The 21,102-nt window shown below is 50.2% G+C and overlaps 1 protein-coding gene across 4 annotated transcripts in view; it reads left to right on the top strand.

Moving 5' to 3' along the window:
* Nucleotides 1–21,102, top strand: part of PLEKHA2 (pleckstrin homology domain containing A2) — a 56,204-nt gene that overhangs the window by 13,236 nt on the left and 21,866 nt on the right. For 3 of the 4 annotated variants that reach the window (XM_081220894.1, XM_081220893.1, XM_081220895.1), the window contains exons 3-5: nt 11,815–11,871; nt 17,467–17,515; nt 19,135–19,232. In XM_081220894.1, the coding sequence (XP_081077020.1) occupies nt 11,815–11,871; nt 17,467–17,515; nt 19,135–19,232 (204 nt within the window). Of the gene's footprint in view, nt 1–9,268; nt 9,317–11,814; nt 11,872–17,466; nt 17,516–19,134; nt 19,233–21,102 lie in introns of those variants that run through there. The other variant, XM_081220896.1, reaches the window with a different exon arrangement.

Below are 21,102 nucleotides of genomic sequence, written 5' to 3'. Positions count from 1 at the left end.
CTGTTGCCAGTGCTCGAGATTTCCCTTGCTGTGTCCTGCCCTCTGATTTGGCTGTCCCTTGGTTCCAGAACCTGCACTTCTCTCGGATGCTGTGCCTCGGGCCGCCTTGCTGGGGTCTCTGGGGTCAGCCTCTGTGGCAGGTTGCACCTTGCCCAGGGCAGCCTCTTGCACCTCTCTGCCCCCTGAGCTGTCAGGATGCTCTTTGTTCTAGAGCCTTCTTTGAGTTTGAGTTACAAATAGAACTTGTGGTCCCTGCTCGAGATTCTTTACGTTTTCCCTGGAAGCAGAGGTTTTAGCTGGCTTGGCAGGTGCCTAAAAAAGAGTCTTGCTGTGACATAGCAATAGTTCAGAACATTTTACTTCTTCTTCAGTGGTTAGCTTAGCACTTTGTTGTGTTAACGCCAAACAGCCGTTCCAACTAAAGGGTAGATCTTTTTTGTAAGTTGTAAAATGGTATCAGTGAGCATTTATTACTATGTGCCACACACTGTTCTAAAGACTTCATTGTTTTTTTTTTTTTGAGTATATAAATGATTTTATTGCATAACAGTTAGTAGGCATTTTGGATACAGTTACTCTAACTTGGGACTTCCCTGGTGGCACAGTGGTTAAGAATCCGCCTGCCAATGCAGGGGACACGGGTTCGATCCCTGGTCCGAGAAGATCCCACATGCCGCAGAGCAACTAAGCCCGTGCGCCACAACTACTGAGCCTGCGCTCTAGAGCCCGCGAGCCACAACTGCTGAGCCCATGTGCCACAACTACTGAAGCCTATGCGCCTAGAGCCCGTGCTCCGAAACAAGAGGAGCCACCACAATGAGAAGTCCGCGCACTGCAACGAAGAGTAGTCCCCGCTCACCACAGCCAGAGAAAGCCCACGTGCAGCAACGAAGACCCAATGCAGCCAAAATTAAATAAATAAATAAATTTATTTTGAAAAAGCAATTAGTCTAACTTTAAGACTTTTTCACTTTTTCTAAATAAAACATCTAGAAAAATGTTTTTATTATCTCCCTCTCTTATATATTTATTTATTTATTTACTTTTTATTGGAATATAGTTGATTTACAATGTTGTGTTAGTTTCAGGTGTATAGCAAAGTGAGTCAGTTATACATATGCATGTATCCACTCTTGTTTTAGGTTCTTATCCCATATAGGCTCATTGGGTTTTCATTTCATTCTGGCAGGTCTAGTTGGTAGGCATCATTATCCTCATTCTAAAGGTGAGGTGGGTGAAGCAGAGAGGGAAAGAAATTTGCCCATGGTTTTGTCATAAGCAAGTGACTGAGCCGGTATTCTAACCCTGGCCGTCTGAATCCAGCTCGCCTGCTATTATTGCTGAGAATGAGACAGTCATCCTAATGCTGCTTGGGAGGAAGGAGAGCTCTCAAAGGTGAGTCTGTGATTAAGAAAGAGAAGCTGGGGGACTCTCAGGGCTGGGAGGTCCTCTAGAGGGCAGGTGCTCGTCTGGCTTTTGATCCAGTGTCCAGCATTTGATAAATGTGAGCTCATTGAATGAATGAATGAGGCTATCAGAAGGGACGCCTCTGTGAAATGCAAAGTGTCCAGCACTGCTCTCCTGGGACTGGGGATGGAGTCTACACCCAATGCAAGCTCTGCAGAGTGGGGCGAAGCAGGGAGCCAGGAGTCAGGAGGAGATGGATGGGAGGTGACCCGGAAAAGCAACCTGGGGGGGAGGGGGGTTGGCCTTTCCCTGTGGAGGAGGACACTGGGGACTGTGTGTAGTTACTGAACATCTTAAGTTTATAAGGAAAAGGAGACACCTGATATAATAGTTTAGGTATTTAATAGGCATTAATAAGCAGGATTTTTTCTGAACTCAGGTCTTTGACCTTTGCCTGTTTAAACCACTTGCAAGTCGGTGCTTGGGGGCCTGTTTTTTTTTTTTTGGCGGTACGCGGACTTCTCACTGTTGTGGTCTCTCCCGTTGCGGAGCACAGGCTCCGGACGCGCAGGCTCAGCGGCCACGGCTCATGGGCCCAGCCGCTCCGCGGCATGTGGGATCCTCCCGGACCGGGGCACGAACCCGTGTCCCCTGCACCGGCGGGCGGACTCTCAACCACTGCGCCACCAGGGAAGCCCTGGGAACCTGTTTTTACTAGCACTGCTACTAGCATTACTAACTGCAGGTTATACTTACTGAGTGGTTGCCATATACCAGCCATGGTGCGGAATGCTTGGCATGTGTTATCTCATTAGGTCCTCCCAGTAATCCTGGGGCCTGGGGACTCTCACTTTCTCTGCAAGGTGCGGAGATGGTCAGCGGCTTTGTTGAAGGCCATGCAGGTGGTAAATGCAGAGCGGGCCCTGGAGCCAGGTCTGTCTGACTTCAGCGTCTGCACGCTTCCTCTTTGTCTGCCTCTTTCCTCCCACGGACATGTGTGCTCCGTCCTGTGCAGGGTCCTGAAGATGGTGTGGGGGGGAATTCAGAGAGGTCTTTGCCACCAGGAAGCTTCAGGTTTAGTTGGGGAGATGAAAACAGGACACAGAAACCCACAGTGAGGGGGGAGGGGGGCAGGGGAGGGGTGGAGTGGGAGTGTGGGGCCAGCAGACGAAAGCTTTTATATAGAGAATGCATAAACAACAAGGTCCCACTGTGTAGCCCAGAGAACTGTACTCAGTCTCCTGTGATAAACCACAGTGGAAAAGAATATATCAAAAAGAAGAATCTATATATATATATATATATACATGTATACCTGAGTCACTTTGCTGTACAACAGAAATAAACACAACAGTGTAAATCAACTACACTTCAGTAAAAAAATAAAATAAATTCACTGGTACACAACAACAACAACAACAAAAGGCAAAACCCTACAGTGCTAAAAATCCCAGTCCCTCTTTATTTATTATTTTGAAATAAATTCTAAAATTTTATTTATTTATTTATTTACTTTTGGCTGCGTTGCGTCTTCGTTGCTGCACACGGGCTTTCTCCAGCTGCAGCGAGGGGGGGCTACTCCATTGCAGAGCACGGGCTCTAGGCACATGGGCTTCAGTAGTTGTGGCGCATGGGCTCAGTAGTTGTGGAGCACAGGCTTAGTTGCTCCGCAGCATGTGGGATCTTCGCGGGCCAGGGAATCGAACCTGTGTCCCCTGCATTGGCAGGCGGATTCTTAACTACTGCGCCAACAAGGAAGTCACCCAGTCCGTCTTTATAACAAGGTAGCGTATCATTAAAGTGAACAGCCCACATGCCAGTAGTTTGGGTGGAGGAGAAGGGGTTGCAGTTTTCCCCTGCGGTCCAGGGAAGATGTGCGGCCTGGAGGTGGAGTCTCAGAGGGAACGGTCCCAGGCCTGGGAGACAAGAGATCAAGGATGAGGTCCTGGCTCTGCCACTGAGTTGTTTTGTACGTTAGGCGTGTCATCATAGGCACTTTGGGTGATCCTTAACCCGGCTTTTCACCCTTCTGTTTCCCAAGGGGCTGAGACTAGAGCAAGACCTTTGAATTCAGCATCGTTATTTAACACATATTTGGTAAATATGCCCCATGTGCCAGGCATCAGCCTAGATGCTGAGGCTACAGCCGTGCATAAGACAAAGTCTGGGCCTTCATGGAGCTTGCACTGTAAGTGAGGATATGGAGGATTAGATAACATTGCGGCAGGGAGAGCTGCAGGGCACCCCGTCAAGGAGGGGTGGCTTAGATCCAGGTCTGCAAGGATGAGCGAGGTTAGGGTCATGATTGCTACGAGCGATTCACGTTTGTAGCGCATTTTACAGGTTTGAAGTGTTCTCACTTACAGTATCTCACTTGACTGTTAGGCGCCTTGTCCTAAGCACAGCCCAAGGGGACAGGAGGGCACCTGTGAGGGAAGCAGCATCACTATGGGACAGGGGCAGCGCCCAGGAGGGAAGGCGAGCTCGCCTGCTTGGAGGGTGTTCAGGCTTCAGTTCCCCGGAAGGAGACCCTGAGACCAGGACTCACAGAGACAAGGATTTGTGGAAAGTTCTTTTTTAAGGAGAGAACTGGGAAGCAGGACAGGGAAGGGGAGGGAGCCCGACGAGGGTCTGAGCTCAGGCCGAAGTCGGCAAAGGCTTAGCCAGATGCCCCGGGGGACCTGCCGTGAGTCAGGCCCAAGAGTGGTCCCAAGGGAGCTGGCTTCGCACACCGCACTGTGGACGGTCATGGTCTTGGCTCTACGCGGGGGGACGGAATGCATCCACTAACCTGAGGACAGCCCTTGGAAGCAGAGCTGCAGCAAAACGGCAGATTTAGGGGGCCAGCGGCGTGTCCACTGGCGAGATGGTGGTGCGTGCGTGTGGGGGGGTCAGCGTGCTGGACCAGGTACAGCCTTGAGTGCCTGATGGAATTTAGAATCCATGTGATAAAGTATGAAATCAAGGCTTTTTTAATCCAGGCAGTGGTGGCACCAGACAGATAGAGGATGAAACCCATTAGCTAAAAAGGACCCTATAAGTGGAAAGTTTTAATACTATTGATTATGGCCCCTGATTTGGTTCATGCATTTAAAAATCAATCTGCTGGGCTTCCCTGGTGGCGCAGTGGTTGAGAGTCCACCTGCCGATGCAGAGGACACGGGTTCATGCCCCGGTCCGGGAGGATCCCACATGCCGCGGGGCGGCTGGGCTCGTGAGCCATGGCCGCTGAGCCTGCGCGTCCGGAGCCTGTGCTCCGCGACGGGAGAGGCCACAACAGTGAGCGGCCCGCGTACCGCCAAAAAAAAAAAAAAAAAAAAAAAAAAGGCCGATACATACACATGGTATGAAATTCTAAATGTGGGAAAGCTGATTTAGTGACATGTTTCTCCCTTCCACTCCTGGCCCCCAGTCAGAGGTCCCCTAACTAGAGGCAGCCAGGGTTTCCAGGTTCTTGTGTGTCTGTCCAGAGATACATATTCTCAGCACATGTAACCATCATGATAACTTTCAGATCTTTATCAGTTTTGGGGGCAAAGTGTTGTTAATTCATGGATTTTATGTAATTGGTATATTAACTATCCATGGAGACACATGATTTCAAGGGTTAAGTGGAATTTCTGGCCTGTTTTTGTCCATACTGGGTTAGAGTAGAATGCAGAATTCCTTTGGGGAAAAAAACTCCAAAAAGAAGATTTCGAGCAACAGATCTTTTTTTTTTTTTTTTGTCATCAAAATGCAAATTCTGCTTAGGGTAAATTATTATTAAATTAATGGTTTTAGAATTAAAATGTATGGACTTTTTGAGAGTTAATATAAAATACTGTAAGTGTGATTTTGTTTTATGAGCTTTCTATAGTAATCTTACTCTTTAGGGCGATTCTCGTTTTTATAACAAGATGTACTTTGTTTAAATTAAAAAGCAGTAAAAATTAAGAAGCACTTTGGGACAATCATGTTAATAGCTAGCACTACTGGATATTAAAGTCCAAGCAGCTACAGAGGTGGAAGCTATGAAACTTAGTAGAGGTTTTACTAATGCAGAACCATGGTGATGACTGTTCTAAGTTTTCTTAAAATTTGTCTTCGGTTATATTGTCGTTAAGTTTTGCTTTAGATTGTAACCTTCAGCATTTGTTTAGTGTATCTATTATATACATCTATTTTTATATAGTTATATATCTATTTATATACAAAAGAATGCCATTTTGTTATTTTAAAAAATGTCTCTAAGGCAAAGCAGGCAATTGTGTGTTTGCGAGAAGGGCTGCATATCAGATTTTGCTTCAGAATCCATCTTGTTTAGTTATATCAGCCAAGCACAGGACAACTTGATGAACACGTTAATTGGGAAACACCCCCTTTTTTTTTTTAATTAGTTTCTGCTTTATAACAAAGTGAATCAGTCATACGTATACATCTGTTCCCACATCCCTTCCCTCTTGCGTCTCCCTCCCTCCCACCCTCCCTATCCCACCCCTCCAGGCGGTCACAAAGCACCGAGCTGATCTCCCTGTGCTATGCAGCTGCTTCCCACTATCTATCTACCTTATGTTTGGTACTGTATATATGTCCATGCCTCTCTTTCGCTTTGTCACAGCTTGGGAAACACCCCTTTTGTTGAGCCTCTGTTGTCTCTACCGCTGACATTGTTGCTGTGAAGATTAAATAAAGTAATGAATGGGAGAGTGCTTTGATAAACTCTGAAGCTCTACAGAGGTGCTATTTGTTAACGTTTGTTCTGGCAGTGACATCAGGATGGGCGGGGAAGTGGGAGGGCCTGGAATTGGAGAAGACAGCGAGGAATTTGTCCTGGATTTTCCTGGGGTGTCTGCACGGTGGTGGTGCAGTGGGAACAGAGAGGAAGGGACAGATAGATCTAAAGGCTGATTGGAGGAAGACGGTGACAGGCTTGGTGACTGACGGAAGGGCGAAGTTCAGCGGTCAAAGGCGTGGTAACCTGGTTGACTGTGGGAGAATGTGGAGCGGCCGATGGACGTGGGGAGGTTGGGGAGGGAATCATTGAGAGCTTGGAGGGGACATGATGATTGAGTTTGAGGCAAATGTGTTGGAGGCTGAGTTGAGGAAAGCGGTGAAGAGTGGGCTTATTGAGTTTAAGGTCCTGACTGTCTGCCAGGCACCCAGGAGACACATAGGAGAAGGTCAGAAGGCCCAGCATCTCTCCTTCCCCCTGTTCGCTCTCTGAATCCTGGTCTTTTGGAGTTTGGCACCCAAGAGCCAGTCTGACTAGTTCTTGCCCTGCCTAGTTTGGGCAACTGTTCAGGGCGTCTTGGTGTAACCCTGCTGGTCCGGCTCTTGTATTTACCTTTCGGTGATAATCAGCTCTTAGATAATGAGCAGGTCCTGGTAGATGTGAAGGACTGTCTCACAGGAGGCGGCCTGGTGTAAAGCAACGTGCATGGTATTTGAGAATCAACAAGGGCTGGGTTCAAATCCTCGCGTAACTACCCAGTACCCATGTGACCCGGAGCACTTGCTTCTCCTGCTCCATCCCGAGTTTCTTCATCCGTGAAATGGGTTGTTGGGATGAACGGACAGTGTGCAAAACAGACTCTAAACATTTGTCAGTTTCCGCCTTCCTTTCTCGGGCTGTGCTTTGCCAAAGCACCTGATTGACTCTGGGAGTTAGGACCTCTGTCTGTCTTCACTCAGCTCCTTGAGGAAGTCATTTCCTCAAGGTGAGGCTTAGAGGACTCGTGGTGAATGATGGGGTGGCCGCAGAACCCTCTGGCGCTGACATTCCATGAATTTAGGAATCTGTAGATAGATCTTCTGGTCATTTCTGTATTCTTGTTACTGTCACTAGAAGATGGGGGCATTTTTCTCTTTCAAGGAACAATGTTGCTTCTAGAAAAAAGGCTCCCCCTGGGAGGTGTGTCACATCTCTCTGGGCACCTCAGCTCCTTCCTTGGTGATGGGAAAGAATCAACCCCCTGCTTCCCAGTTAAGAGAGTGGGAACTCCCTTGAGGGCCCTTGGTGGCAGGAGAACCCTTGAGCAGAAAGCAAGGGTTGGCCGCGCCTTCCTAAAACCATCCGCCATTAAATAGGAACGTGCCCTATGCCCTACGTTGTTCCAGAAAATTTAGAAGCCCCAGAAATGGACAGGCTGCTCCTGACTCACAGACACCCAGCGTGGGGCTGGGATCTCCTTTCCCCCTCTGTGCCCACTGCCCTGGCGTCTTCCTCTTCCCTCTTGGTGATGGTGCAATGATAGGGTGACTGGCCTTTCTCACCCGCTGCTGGGTCTCCAGTGCAGAGTCAGCAGGCCCAGCCAGAGTCTGCAACTGGGGGCCTGAGACCTGGCCGTGGGGTGGACTCACCTTCGAACTTTAAAAACATACAGGTGCCTGGGCCCTACCCTTTGTGTTAAAACCCTGGAATGAAGCATGGGCATTCTTTGTATGAAAATGTCCCTAGGTGATCCGTACAGGCAGCCTTCCCACCAACCTCTGTCTCCACTCCCCGTCTGCTGGCCCCTCCCTAACCCCTTCCTCAACTCCCTCCCCCAGGTCCTTGACTCCCTTCTACTGGGGACTCTTTCTTTTCGCTCCCCCCTGCACCCAGTTCCTGTCCCACAGGAACTCTGCCCCAGGACAGGGGAACTGCAGACTCAAGTGACACCCAAGTTCAAACTTGAACAGGTCTTCCTGAAGGCACAATGTTTGCCAGTGGTAGAGAGAAGCTGTCCTGGTTGTCCAGTATCCTATGAGGGTAGCAGGCTCTTAAGGACTGGTTTGCGAACTTAACCACCATGCAAATTGTGTTTTCATTTAAAAATCGAGTTGTCTCCTGGGTAGAGGAATCAGATGCTACTCATGTCCTCAAAGTGCTTAAAATCTAGCAAGAAGAGACTTAAACTCACAGTAAAATACACTCCAATACGAAACTCAGGGCTGGGGACTTCCCTGGCGGTCCAGTGGTTAGGACTCCGCACTTCTACGGCAGGGGGGCACGCTTTCGATCCCTGGTCGGGGAACTAAAATCCCTCAAGCCTCACCGTGTGGCCAGAAACAACAACCAAAAATCCAGGGCTAGACTTTGTCATGTAGACCAGTGTTCTCAAACTTGGGCCTATTTAGGGGATGCTTGAAAAATGAATGTGCACTTTCTGACCATATTCCACTTGATTCTGATTCAGTGTTTTTCCGGGTGAGGCTTGAGCCTGGGCCTTTTAAAACTCCCTGGGAGAGGCTGATGTGCACCAAAATTGGAGGATGGCGTGCACGCATTCAGGCGGGGGTGGGAGGGCAGGGCGGGCTGCAGCGGTGGACAACATGGCTTTGTGAAGGCAGGGCCTCCCGTCCTTTCCCCAGAGGAGGTGGTGCTCGCCTGGGCTCTGACACCTGGCCCTCCCCAGGCGCTGGCTTCTGGTGTTCTTGCCCTGACATCTGGCTGCGAAGCCCTCTGCTCAGGCAGCTGGCACATTCTTCCTGGCCCGGGAAGTGTTTGCCTGGGGCCGCCATCCTGGCAGCGAGTTGTTGTCATTCATCTCCGAGGTCCAGCAATCGGAGTGGACACTGAGCCGTCCGTCTGGATCAAGCCTCTGTGATCTTGGCGCTATTTTCTCCTGTCACTCACTTCCCCCTGGGTGGGGAGGAAGGTGGGGGGAAGCTGCATTTTCAGACATGCGTCAGATTTTCCTGGCTCCTCATGGAGGAGGGAGGTGCCTGTGAGCCTAGGAGCAGGCAGGCCGAGGATGGGCCGTGGTGAGGGGCGTGGGGACACCCCCTTCCCAGGGTAGCTGGGCCGGGAGACTGATGTGGCCTTGTCTCTGAAGCGGGAGAGCTCAGGGGGGCAGGGGCTGAGGGTGGAGCTGCCCTCCCTCTGGAGGGTAGGGGGGATGAAGTCGTTGGAATGGGATCAGCTCACATCTGGCAGGACGCACAGGTTAGTGTCTAAGTGGCTCCCCAAATCCCACTTCGTCGCTTGTAATTCAGGCTAAGGCTCTGGAGGCCTTCAGGCTGCGGTTTGGGGTGAGGAAAGCAAGTTGAGCAAGAGTGGCTCTGAGACTTGGCATCTGCGTCTTGTAATTAGCGCTCTGGGTCGGGGATGGGAGCTGCCCTTTGCTGGGCTTGTGCTGTTTATTCTTATGTAACTCTCACAACAAGCCTAGGGAACGGGGGCGGATGAGCCTCATTTTATAGGTAGAGAAACTTGCCTGAGGTCCTCGGGTGATAATGTCTCAGCTGGAATTCCAGCCACTCAAGGGTTTGAAATGACAGTGTGCTGCATCTAGGGCATCAGCGTGGAAGTCAGGAGACCCGAGCCAGTTGTGTGACCTTGAGCAAATCCCCTCACTCATGAGTCACTTTCCTCGAGTGCAGAACGGGGGCTGGGGGAGGGCCAGGTGCCCAGTGTCCAGCAGAGGCCTAGGGTGGTTCACGGCCTCCTCTGGGGCAGTGTCAGCTGCTCACTGGCCTTTTGGAGTGCTGTGGCTCCTTTATGGACTCTGATTTAGGGATACAAGGCCTATCTGTCATTACCCAATAGAGATTTTTCTAAAGAATAAAACAAACAAAAAACAAATGCAATCACTATGTAGTTAAAACAAATGTGTAAATCTAATCGTCCATATTCAAAATGCTAAATCAGCTACTCAAAAGCAGCTTTTAGACTTATGGCCTCATTTGCAAAAGGGGGGAGATGTCCTTTCTAGATTTCTCTCTGAATTTCTTGAGCTCTGAGAATCCTTTTGTTGTGGTTTTATCCCCATCCATTTTCTTGTGAATAGGAAACTTCACACATTGCCTTTGCTTCAAGTGATGCATGTTAATTGAGGTAATTGGGCCTAGAAGGACACTTCGCTGCCAGCTAAGGTATTTCTTAAGGGCAGTCTCCTGGAATGATGGGTCATTTCACCACTGACCCTTTAGGAAGTTTACTAAATCCCCATTGTCCTAGACTTGCCTCTGCTTATTCCTTTGAGAAGACCCCAGGTCTTCACAGTGAGGGCTTCCAGGTTATTCTTTGAGGCCTATGGCAGTAGTTTAAGAGGCCACCAGGAGCGATGGACACGTTCTCAGGTCCCTGTGGGATTGGATTTGCCAAGTTAGACGTGAGAAACTCCACAGCTGTGATTTCTCATCTTGGCCATTTTTTGGATACGCTACCGCCCGTGTGTCTTCAACACTTCATTTCTGACAGTGGAGAAGTTAGAAAGCTGAAGAGATTCTGCCAGGGTAGAATATTGCCAGACAAGGTGCCTGTGAGTTTCTTGATGTTTTAATAATGCACTGACTTGGTGTTTTATAGTGTACGGACATCATTCCATTTGGTACTTGTAAGTGTCCTTTGAAATAGACTGAACAGCTATGTTTTTGACTTTTCTTTTTTTTCTATATTGTGTGAACCTGTACCCTATTTGTTAAGAAAAGAATTTGAACTTGAAGAATTTTATATATGTACATATATATGTATATAATAGCTAACACTTGTTCAGAGTCATCTATATACCAGGGACACTTCCAGGTGGTGTAAATCTATTAACTCATCCTTAGAACTGTCTGGTGAGGTAGGTACTATCATTATCCCTCTTTTTTTTTTTTTTTTTTTTGCGGTACGCGGGCCTCTCACTGCTGTGGCTTCTCCCCGTTGCGGAACACAGGCTCCGGACGCGCAGGCTCAGCGGCCATGGCTCACGGGCCCAGCCGCTCCGCGGCATGTGGGATCCTCCCGGACCGGGGCATGAACCCGTGTACCCTGCATTGGCAGGCAGACTCTCAACCACTGCACCACCAGGGAAGCCCTATCCCTCTTTTTACAGAAGGGAAAACTGAGGCTTAGCAGTGAAGGAACTTATTCACAGTCAAATGGTGGAGCCCCCAGTTTTAACCACTGTACTAGAATACCTCTCTATAATAAATGAGGCCAAGGGAAATGTTAAGTCCACATACCCACAGCAAGAATTATCACTATTTTACAGACGAGGAAAGTGAGCTGGAGAATAGGTAAGTGACTAGAGAATGAACTTATGGTTACCAGGGGGGAAGGGTAGGGGAAAGGGATAGTTAGGGAGTCTGGGACTGACAGGTACACACGGCTATATTTGAAAAGGATAACCAACAAGGACCTACTGTGTAGCACAGGGAACTCTGCTCGATACTCTGTAACAACCTAATTGGGAAAAGAGTTTGAAAAAGAAGAGATACATGTATATGCGTAACTGAGTCACTTTGCTGTACACCTGAAACGAACACAGCATTATTAATCAACTGTACTCCAATATCAAATAAAAAATCAAAAAAGAAACAGGTAGGTGACTTGCTCAAGGTTGCAAAGCCAGAAAATGGCATCAACGGAACCAGAATCTTGGTCTTCTGTCTCTTAGTCGTGCTTCACTGCCTCAGAGAGCATCCTTCTTAAAACGCAAAACGTGTGTCTTTCAGAACCTGGCAGTTGGGGCAGGAGCCGTCGGATCTTTGCAGCTGACCTACATCTCGAAGGTAACGTTGGCCTGGAGCTCTGGGGATTCATGGTCCGTGACTGGGTTGAGGATGTAACCCGGAGGAAGCATCACACCTCGGGCATTGGCATCTGGGCGTGTTGCTTGGCCACAACGTGTTCCCCTTCCTCACGGTGGCCCGTGGAAGCTTGCGGCTGACCGGGGCGGGGCGGCCTGTGGCCTCTCCCTCCTGGCACCCAGCAGTCAGTGCTGCTACGAGCTCCCGCAAAGGAGGGATGGGGGGTGGAGGGAAGAGTGGGACGCGACTTGGTTTTCGTAACGGGACAAAAAGGAACACAAACACAACAACAACAAACCTGGTGACCGAAAAGGATTCTTCCCAAATGGCGTGGTTCCGCTGGCGTGGCTCACGAGGAGTGAGGCCTGCGCCGGAATGACGTGCATCACCGGGACTGGATCACGGTGGCAGGGAGGCCGCGAGCGCCCCGAGGACGTTCCCAGATGAGCCAGGAAGCCATTCAGCGGCCAGATAAGGGCTGGAGGGTCCGGCGGGTAGGCCGACAGTCCATCCCCTGGTCCTGTTTGCACAGACAGGGCGAGAGCAGCCCCTCTTCCGTGCTGAGACCTGGGTGGGGCCTGGGACTGGTTGCTGATGCCCAGACGTAGCCGCTGAATTCAGCTTTGTTTAGCGGCCCCTCCCTGGGGCAGGCACCAGCGCTGAACTGTGGTGCAGCAGTGATTAAAAAAAAAAAAAAAAAAGGCCGGGAGATTTAGAGCCTCGTTAGAAAGAGGAGCTCTGTCCAGTGAGGAGAGCCAGGTGGCGCCCAGCCAGGACCGAGGTTCCGGAAGGCCCGCTCTCCCCACACACCCCTCACGTCAAGTCTCTTGGGGACCTCGGCTTCCTTGTCCACGTTCTCCCATCCTCAGGGAGGATGAGGCCCTGATCTGAGTGGCCCCTGGCTCCTTTTTGTAACAGGCTTCGGGAGTCCTTGGGCAGCCCTCCATCTCAGCTGGGCCGGAGGTGGGAGCAGCTGCAGGGGCTGCAGGCCAGAGTCTGGCAGACACAGCCGGGTGCCAAGGCAGAAGTTGCAGGCAGTGTCTGAGCGCCTCAGAGGGAGCAGGGAAGGACCTGGGGAGGGGGAGGGGCCTGTGGAAGCAGGCAATTTGCATGCCTTGTGGTTAGAATGTGGCCGCCTCCCGGCCCAGCGGGTCCGGAGGCCTGGGCCCTCCCTCTTCTGTCCTGTCTTGCTGGGAGCTCATTGGGTCACTTCGTTAGGAGGTTCAAAGAAAGAGGATTCAGAGAGCGGGGAGCAGAGAATCTCAATTTTTTTTTGGCGGTACGCGGGCCTCTCACTGCTGTGGCCTCCCCCCCTGCAGAGCACAGGCTCCGACGCGCAGGCTCAGCGGCCATGGCTCACGGGCCCAGCCGCTTTGCGGCATGTGGGATCTTCCTGGACCGGGGCACGAACCCGTGTCCCTTGCATCGGCAGGCGGATTCTCAACCACTGCGCCACCAGGGAAGCCCCGAGAACCTCAATATTAATGAAACTCCAAACCCTCTCCTGTTTGAGAGGGTTTTGTCGTTGTTGTTCTTCCTGATGGGAGAAGAGTGAATACAGTCTCCTGCAGAATCGTGACGTATAAACGTAGCTCAGATGAGGGTCTCTAGAATTCTCAGCTTGGGAGGCTGCCGTCATTTAGCAGGGATGGTCCTGCCTTTTACCCTTCATGGATGGGAGAGGCAGGACTGGGTGGGTTTTGCAAAACCCACAGCTGCCACTGGGTCAGGTTTCACAGAGAGGAGAGCCTTTAACTGCTGCCTGACCCAATGTCCCAAAGCAGGGGTTTTCCCAGAAAAACATTTAGCCGGGTGCTGGTATCAAATTCAGCGTTTCGGGTTACTTCTTGTTAACCCCTAGGTGTTCCCTCCCCGAGGAAAGCGTTTAACCGGCAGTGGCAGCCTGGCCAGAGCGTCTGTGTGGCCTCTTCGTTCAGGGGTGCTCCTTCTTGCAGGCTGGTGTTGGGAAGATGGGGTCCTTCAGAGAGGCCAGCAGAGAGAAAGGTTCTTGACTTGATGTCGTGCAGGCTGTTGACACAGGCAGGACCAATTCTTGGGCAAACCAGAAAAAAATGGATGCTGGCCTCTGGTGCTACCCACCTCCCCACTTTGCCTGGGGGCCCTTCTCTTCCACAAGGCCACGGCCACCGTCCCACCTCCAGCTCGAGTTCCGTTTTGTCAGGGCCGGGCCCTTCCTTAACTGTAATGAAGACCCTCCTGGAACAGTGTTCCTGGCTTTTGCAGGGGTGGGGTGTCAGGGATCCTTTCTGAAGTCTGATGAAAAGCGTGGTCTCATTTCCCACGTAAATCATGCATGTGTGCACACACCCTGATTTTGCCTGTGGCTTCAGGGCCCCTTGACTCCCTGAAGCTGGTCCAGAGACCCCAGCTTAGAGCCCCTCCCGCTGCTCTGGGTAGGTGGCTGCCGCTTCCCCTGCTCTTGATACCACCTCGTGGGGCAGGGTCTCCCTGGACACGGAGGCCGCGCGCTGCACTGGAGCTCCGAGACCGCGGCCTGCCGCTGCTGCTTCTGCCAGAGGGGCCCCAGCTCCACTTCCGGCCGAGGGCAGACAGGGTGGGGCGGGCTAGCAGTGCCCCGGCGCGCCACGACTTTGCTGCTCCTGTGGTCTGTGCGCGATCTGATAAGAGCAAGTTCCTGAGAGTCTGTCGAGCTGTGGGGCGGCCTCGCTTGCGTCACCCTGCGGGTGACCCGTGCCCGTCCCTCCCTCACGTCCCGACCGCCTCTCGCTGCCTTCTCACCGAGGACCCATCGGTCAACCACCGTTCTGCAGCTACTTAACTGCGGCCAGCGTCAGCCTGTCAGCCACACTGCTTCTTCAAGAGCGTCTGTTCCTTCTTCACTTCTTGTGAAGGAGGCTGCACGGCCTGTCCTGGTGACCAGCAGACGGTAGGGGTGGGAGGAGTGGGGTGATGCCTCCCAGGCGGCGGGGATTCTGCTAGGGGGAGGCCAGAGCTATACCTCTTCATGGTAAGTGAGGCCCCACCCCCCACCCCAACCCTGGCCCTTCTCTTGGAGGGCACAGCAACCAGTAGCTATGACTTCGTTTTCTTCTTTTGTCATTCCTGGACTCTTAAGAAGGGGACAAGTCATTCCACTCTGGCTTTGCCAGTCGGGAAGCTGATCAGAGATGTTGAGGGTCTTACCCTTGCTCAACAGCCTGGAACTGAAGTCCTGTTAATTCAGCAAGAGCTGCTTTGCCCAATAATCCTTCTGTGGTCCCCACGAGGCAAATTACAGACGTGCATGCGTGTAATCGGCGTACCCCCAACTGAACGCTGGATAAACACACAAAAACAAATGGAAAACCAGGCGATCTCTTTGAAAGCTTGGGTTCCGGTAATAAGCACATTCTCCCCGGATAGGCTGGTAATAAGTTGTGGTCAGAGTGGGCCTGTTTGTCACCCAGCCAGGGCGAAAGGGCCCACAGTGGTGCTCTCTCGTTGATGATAAATTGCCAGTGTCGGGGAGAAAGAGCAAGTCTCCTAATAAGCCAGAGAGAAATCTCAAAGCACCCAGCTTTTCACTGCCATTTGAAAGCCAAAGGTAGGAGGGCAGCCGTGAGATAGGTGGGTACTGAGGACCGGGATGGCCGAGGCAGTTCTGCGATGGTCAAGGTTATACAGGAACCAAGGGCAGGACGCGTAGGAGCTGCAGGAACACGGATGCTGAAGGAGGAAGCACGTGAGTCACTGACAGATCAGAGCATCAGAGGCAAACAGGATAAAGGCACACAGTGTGGTTCAGATTGAATTCTGAGGCCTGAATCCCAGGAGAACAAGATGGCACGGGGGCCAGGACTCAACGTCATGAGGCTCCAGCGCACGGTTCCTGGGAGTGCTGAAGATGTAACGGAATTTGCATTGTGTGTGTCTGTACTCAGGATAGGGGGGCTTACCTTTGCATAAATCTTCATGTTTTTCGAGACTATTTAAACACTTTCTTAGGCCCTCTGTTCTCCACCTCACATCATGGTAAACATATCAAAATGCACCCCCATCCCTCGTTGACTCTAATTGTCTGGTTGTAAGATATTTGAAAGGATTTAAATCATTTTACTTTTGGAATGATTTGGCTGTAACTTATTTGATGATTGGCTCTAATTTCTCGGCTATCCTCTTGCGCATCCAAGGATTCTTATGAACCAAGAAAATCGAAGCTACTAATTATTTTCGAATGTAGTGCGATTCTTGTGAATGTTTAATTGAAACGCGAATGAAGTTGACTTAATGTGTGACATCTTGTAGGCATTTATTTAAATACTTGTCAATGAGGTTGATATAATGTTATACAGACATTTAATTAAATATTTATTAATGTTGCATTTTTTTTAGGCCCCGGAGAAGCTCACAAGGCCCTCGGCATTTTGCCCATTGTGCCAAGCACGGCATGGCTTGTATCAGTATGTGGAGTGGGTGTAAATAGCCCCTCCTTGGTTGAGCAGCTCCTGTGTGACAGGATGGCTTAAGGGCTTCACCTGCACTGTCACATTTAATCCTCACCATAGCCCTATGAGAATGTGATTTACTAACCCTATTTGATAGAACAGGAAATGGGGGTCTGACAACTGGGCCGCCTGGGATTGGGGGCCTGGTGCTCTGGCACCGAAGCCCAGGCTGTACCGCCTGTCCTTCCTTTGATCTTTTATAGGCTGCCACCTTGGTTCCCGTCTTGAGTATTCTGGGCGGTATTAATTTTAATTCCCAGGTACAGTGGTGGATGCCTGCTTCAGGGAGGTTCAGCCTCCATCAAGGGCAGTCACCTAATTCCATATGATGGAATATGCTTTCCTTTATTTGTTCAGTGTATTTGAACCTGAATGAGGTGGGCTCACAACATGCACATACTCAGGAATATACATATAAGAGGCAGGCTTGAAAAAGCAAGATAACACAGCAGGAGATAGAAAAACCCTTGTACTTCAATACGGGTATGCTCTCTGATTCCATCGGCCCCTCTCTGGGCAGGTGGCAAGTGCTTATTTTCATGGTGAAACAGTAAGCGTAGAGATAAGGGAGGTTGATCAGTTGTCCCAGTGCAGTGAGTGACGGGCTGCCTCACCTTTCTGCGAACTCTGATTGGAATCTATGTATTTGTGACAGTTCCACCTTTAATTCGAAGAGCTGTTTAGGGAGGAGGTTGGTGGTTGGGAGAGGAGTGGGATCTTGCTCGTGTGAACGGGGCCAGTGCATGTTTGTGGTCCAAAGAGAATTTTATCAGGACTCAGTGGATTTTAAGAGTTTTTGCAAGGATGAAGATTCAACACAGATATCAAGATAGTGATTATCTCCGAGGGGTGAGGACGGGATTCTATCAGGCAGGGGCACACAATAGGGCTTCTAAGAAATAGGACCGATAGTGGCTTATTTCTTGATCTGGATGATGAGGACAGGGTTTCCACTTAATTATTAGTTTTTAAAATGTTCAAATATGTTTTATATACTCTTCTTTTTGTATAAAGTTTTCCCAATTTAAAAAATTTGAGAAAAAAACCCCCCACAACTTTACAACACTGTTGGAAACATATTCATGTTCCTTTTATTTTTCATTTGATTTAGGTGAGCATAGCCACCCCAAAGCAGAAACCCAAGACTCCGTTTTGCTTTGGTAAGTACTGAACCCAGGACGGGTTTTCTAAACACACTCCTGCAGCAGCTTCCTCTTTCGAGTGGAGACGGTCCTGTGACCACATGTGACTTATACGCTGTGTGTGTGACTGCTGTCCCAGCCATGTCCGTGGGTCTCAATTGATTCTCCTTTCCTTGGTGTCCCTGCAGAGATTGTTAACAATATGAGACGGAGGCACAGGGGCCAGTGATGTCTCAGTTTTCCTGGCTCCGCAGGGCAGGGTGCCGGGTATCTACCCAAAGTTTTCGGGAACCTTCATCTCAGAGCAGAGTAACGGTGTGCTCAGGACACGTGGAGACTCGAAGGAGTTGGGGGATGATAGAAAAGGAGGAATGTTCTGTTGAGAGTCTTGTTGCCAAATGAGTGACCGGTGGGAGTGACACCGGAAGCAGAGCCGCTCGGTGGAGGCAGGTCATTGAATCATCAGTATTTAATTGCCTTCTACTGCCTTCTCAGGGCTGTACTGAGTGCTGCGAGCAGATGCTAACAGATAGCTTCTGTCGTCTACCTGGTTCTGAGTGTGAGCTCCATGAAGGCAGGGATGTTCCTCTGCTTTGTCTTTGCCGTATCCCCAGCACTTAGAGTGTGGTTCCTGGCACACAGCGGGTACTCACTAAATATTTGCTGAATGAATAAATGAATGAACTAAGGGATTCTCTGTCTACCCCACAATGCTCACCTCCTCCAGTTCCGGCTTATTTATGTCTGGAAAGTAAAATGGTCCTTTGATCTGTCCCCTTTCCCAACTTCAGGTTGCTTCAAACGTCTTTTGTGCTGTTTCTCCCACTCCCTTTAAATATCATGACCAAGCTCCAACATGACTCTCAGATTTTGTGGTCAGCGGATCTTAAAAAAAAAAAAAAGAACCTAGAAGTAAATTGTTGACTTTATGGAGTGCTCAGAGGAAAGACCAGGTTGAAAATGAGGTCCAGGTCACAGACTTGATCACAGGCAAGCTTAGTTACATTTCTCAACCACAGGCAAGACCCCTAACCTGGGTCAGCTGTGCCAGTGGAAACTAGGAGCACTGGGGCCAAAATTATATACGTATCATCACGACTGTCAATCTCTTGGCGCCTCTGAAAAGCTGTCCAGGCGTGTGTCTTATGGATGGTGGATGAGCTGTCTCCCTGCACAGCAGCACACTAAGGCTATTGTTGTTGTCTTGTGGCCAATGGAATAATCCACACCTTTTTTTTTTTTTTTTTTTTTTTTGCGGGCCTCTCACTGCTGTGGCCTCTCCCGTTGTGGAGCACAGGCTCCCGACGCGCAGGCTCAGCGGCCATGGCTCACGGGCCCAGCCGCCCCGCGGCATGTGGGATCTTCCCGGACCGGGGCACGAACCCGTGTCCCCTGCATCGGCAGGCGGACTCTCAACCACTGCGCCACCAGGGAAGCCCAAATCCACACCTTTTAAAAATGAGAGCCCGCTGCTTCCCAGATATTCACGCAGGTGACTTTGCACCGTGGGAAACATCTTTGTCTGCGTGGCGGGGATCCTCCGCCCTGCTAGTTGAAGCGCCTTAGTTTTGTGGAGTCTCTGTGTTGTGTGTGTTCTGACCTGGGTTCTTCTCTCTTCATCCCTGTGCCTTTTGCAGTCATCAACGCCCTCTCGCAGAGGTATTTTCTTCAAGCCAATGACCAGAAAGATCTGAAGGACTGGGTCGAAGCCCTGAACCAAGCCAGCAAAATCACTGTACGTATGATCCTTCTCCTTTCTGGAGGGAGTCAGGGCCTCTTCCCCGCACGGGAACGACCCAGATGGCGGCAGGGACTTTCCCAGGACCCTGTTCCAGACTCGTTCCCCTACCTCTTCTCACACCTTGGCTGACTAACCACAAGTTGAACTGAGAGTCTGAGTTTGAATCAAGTTCAAGGGGAAGTTTATGGAGTGTCCCCTTTGTGCTTCCTGGGAGGGCTCCTGGTCGGTCGTGGTTTGGGTCATTCTGGGATGCTGATTCAGAATGTGGCAGGATTGGAAAATGGATTGCTGACTCCGAGAAACAGAGTAAAGGAAACTCACATGAGGAGGGAAGTCAGAACTTTTTCCTGGCTTGGGGGAGACTCTTTGGACTTTAAGAAGCCACCTGAGGACCAGGCCATCCACTGACCTGTCCTGGTAAAGCCTTCCATTTATAAGCACCAGTTTACTGGCTGTTCTGTGAGGACTCTTGTTTTCCTTGACTTGGCTAACGAAGAACTCCTTTCTTAGAAATACAGAAAAAGAAAGGGAGATGGGTAGGGAGGAAGAGGGGGAAATTATGGTTGGAAAAAACTGGACCTTTAACCGATAATATAGGCAGGCTTCGGGCATGCAATCCACGCTTTGCTGAAAAGCTTGATTTTCTGTATCGTACAGTCAGAAATGCTTACATTCTAGTGACTTCCGGTAACAGCCAGTCTGTGCTGAGGCAGATCATTCTCCCCGGTATCTCAGGGTTCCCGTGAATAAAGTAATAGAAGAAGCCTGTACACTCTACCCAGCACTGGTGAAACCGCACCCAAGCAGAGTGCAAAGCGGATTTGCTTGTGGCTTATTATTCTGATAAACGTTGGTAAACCTGTGAAAAGAGAGAGGAATGGCGGGTTGCATGGGGGAGGAAGCTGATAACTCCCTTCTGCTACCCACATGTTTGTGTGTGTGGCTCTAGAATGCTGACTTTAGTAAAGGTTTTCTTCATTCAAGTTGAGGTCTTCACCCTTCTGTGTCTTCCACAATTTGGGGAGTTTCTTTCCATGTCTGATACCTTCTTCTCGTTAAGTGTTTCCTCCCTTGGTCCTGCATGGTGAACTGGGCTACACAGCCTGCAAGGCAGTGGTGGCCTCTTTGCCTTGCTGTTGTGCCTTCAGTGTAAAGTTGTTCTAAGCAGCTAGTTCCCCGTCCTCTTTCCTGGCCCCACTGGACAGAAGTGACTGGCGAAAGGAGTGGGAGGGAGTGAGATGGTACCGAGAGGCTGGGAGTCCAGAGGCCTGCGGGGATGGCACAGCCTCTGCAGGGGCTCCATAACCTCCAGGGCCCTCCTGGCTTTCCTTTGCTCCACTTATACATCTCTTCACTCCTCCTGCCAGAGGTCCTGTGCGACAGAAGGAAGAGGAGGGGTACCCTACTGCCTGGTTCCATGCATTTTTATCTTAGGACACCTTGTGTGCAAAGTGAAGCATCCCAGGGGAGATGCAGAGATGAAAGACACAAACAGAGTATCCAGTGAACCAAGCTTTCTCACGGGCCACATTCTTCACCCCTCATGTCACTCCTGTGAGACAGGTGCATTCACTGCCATTTTTTAGATGAGGAAAACGGAAATGAGTGTCTTGCCCCAAATCTAGAGTTTAGTAAATGGCAGAGCTGGGATTCAAACCCAGGACCTTCTGACTTCCAAGATCTCAAAGAGTTTATAAATATATGAAAAATGAGCAGCAGTTATAAAAAGAGGTTAGATTACACACCACTTTTATATCTATGGCTTCTTTTAGCCTTGTGAAAACCTTAGGTAGGGAGGGCAGGTATGATTATCTCTGTTTATAAACGAGGCAGTGGAAGTGCCTGGAGATCAGTGATCCTCCCA

This window comes from Mesoplodon bidens (assembly GCF_964165515.1).
Source record: "Mesoplodon bidens genome assembly, chromosome: 20".
Classification (NCBI taxonomy): domain Eukaryota; kingdom Metazoa; phylum Chordata; class Mammalia; order Artiodactyla; family Ziphiidae; genus Mesoplodon; species Mesoplodon bidens.
Note: the sequence above shows the minus strand (reverse complement) of the source record. Positions and strands in the feature narration are given on the sequence as shown.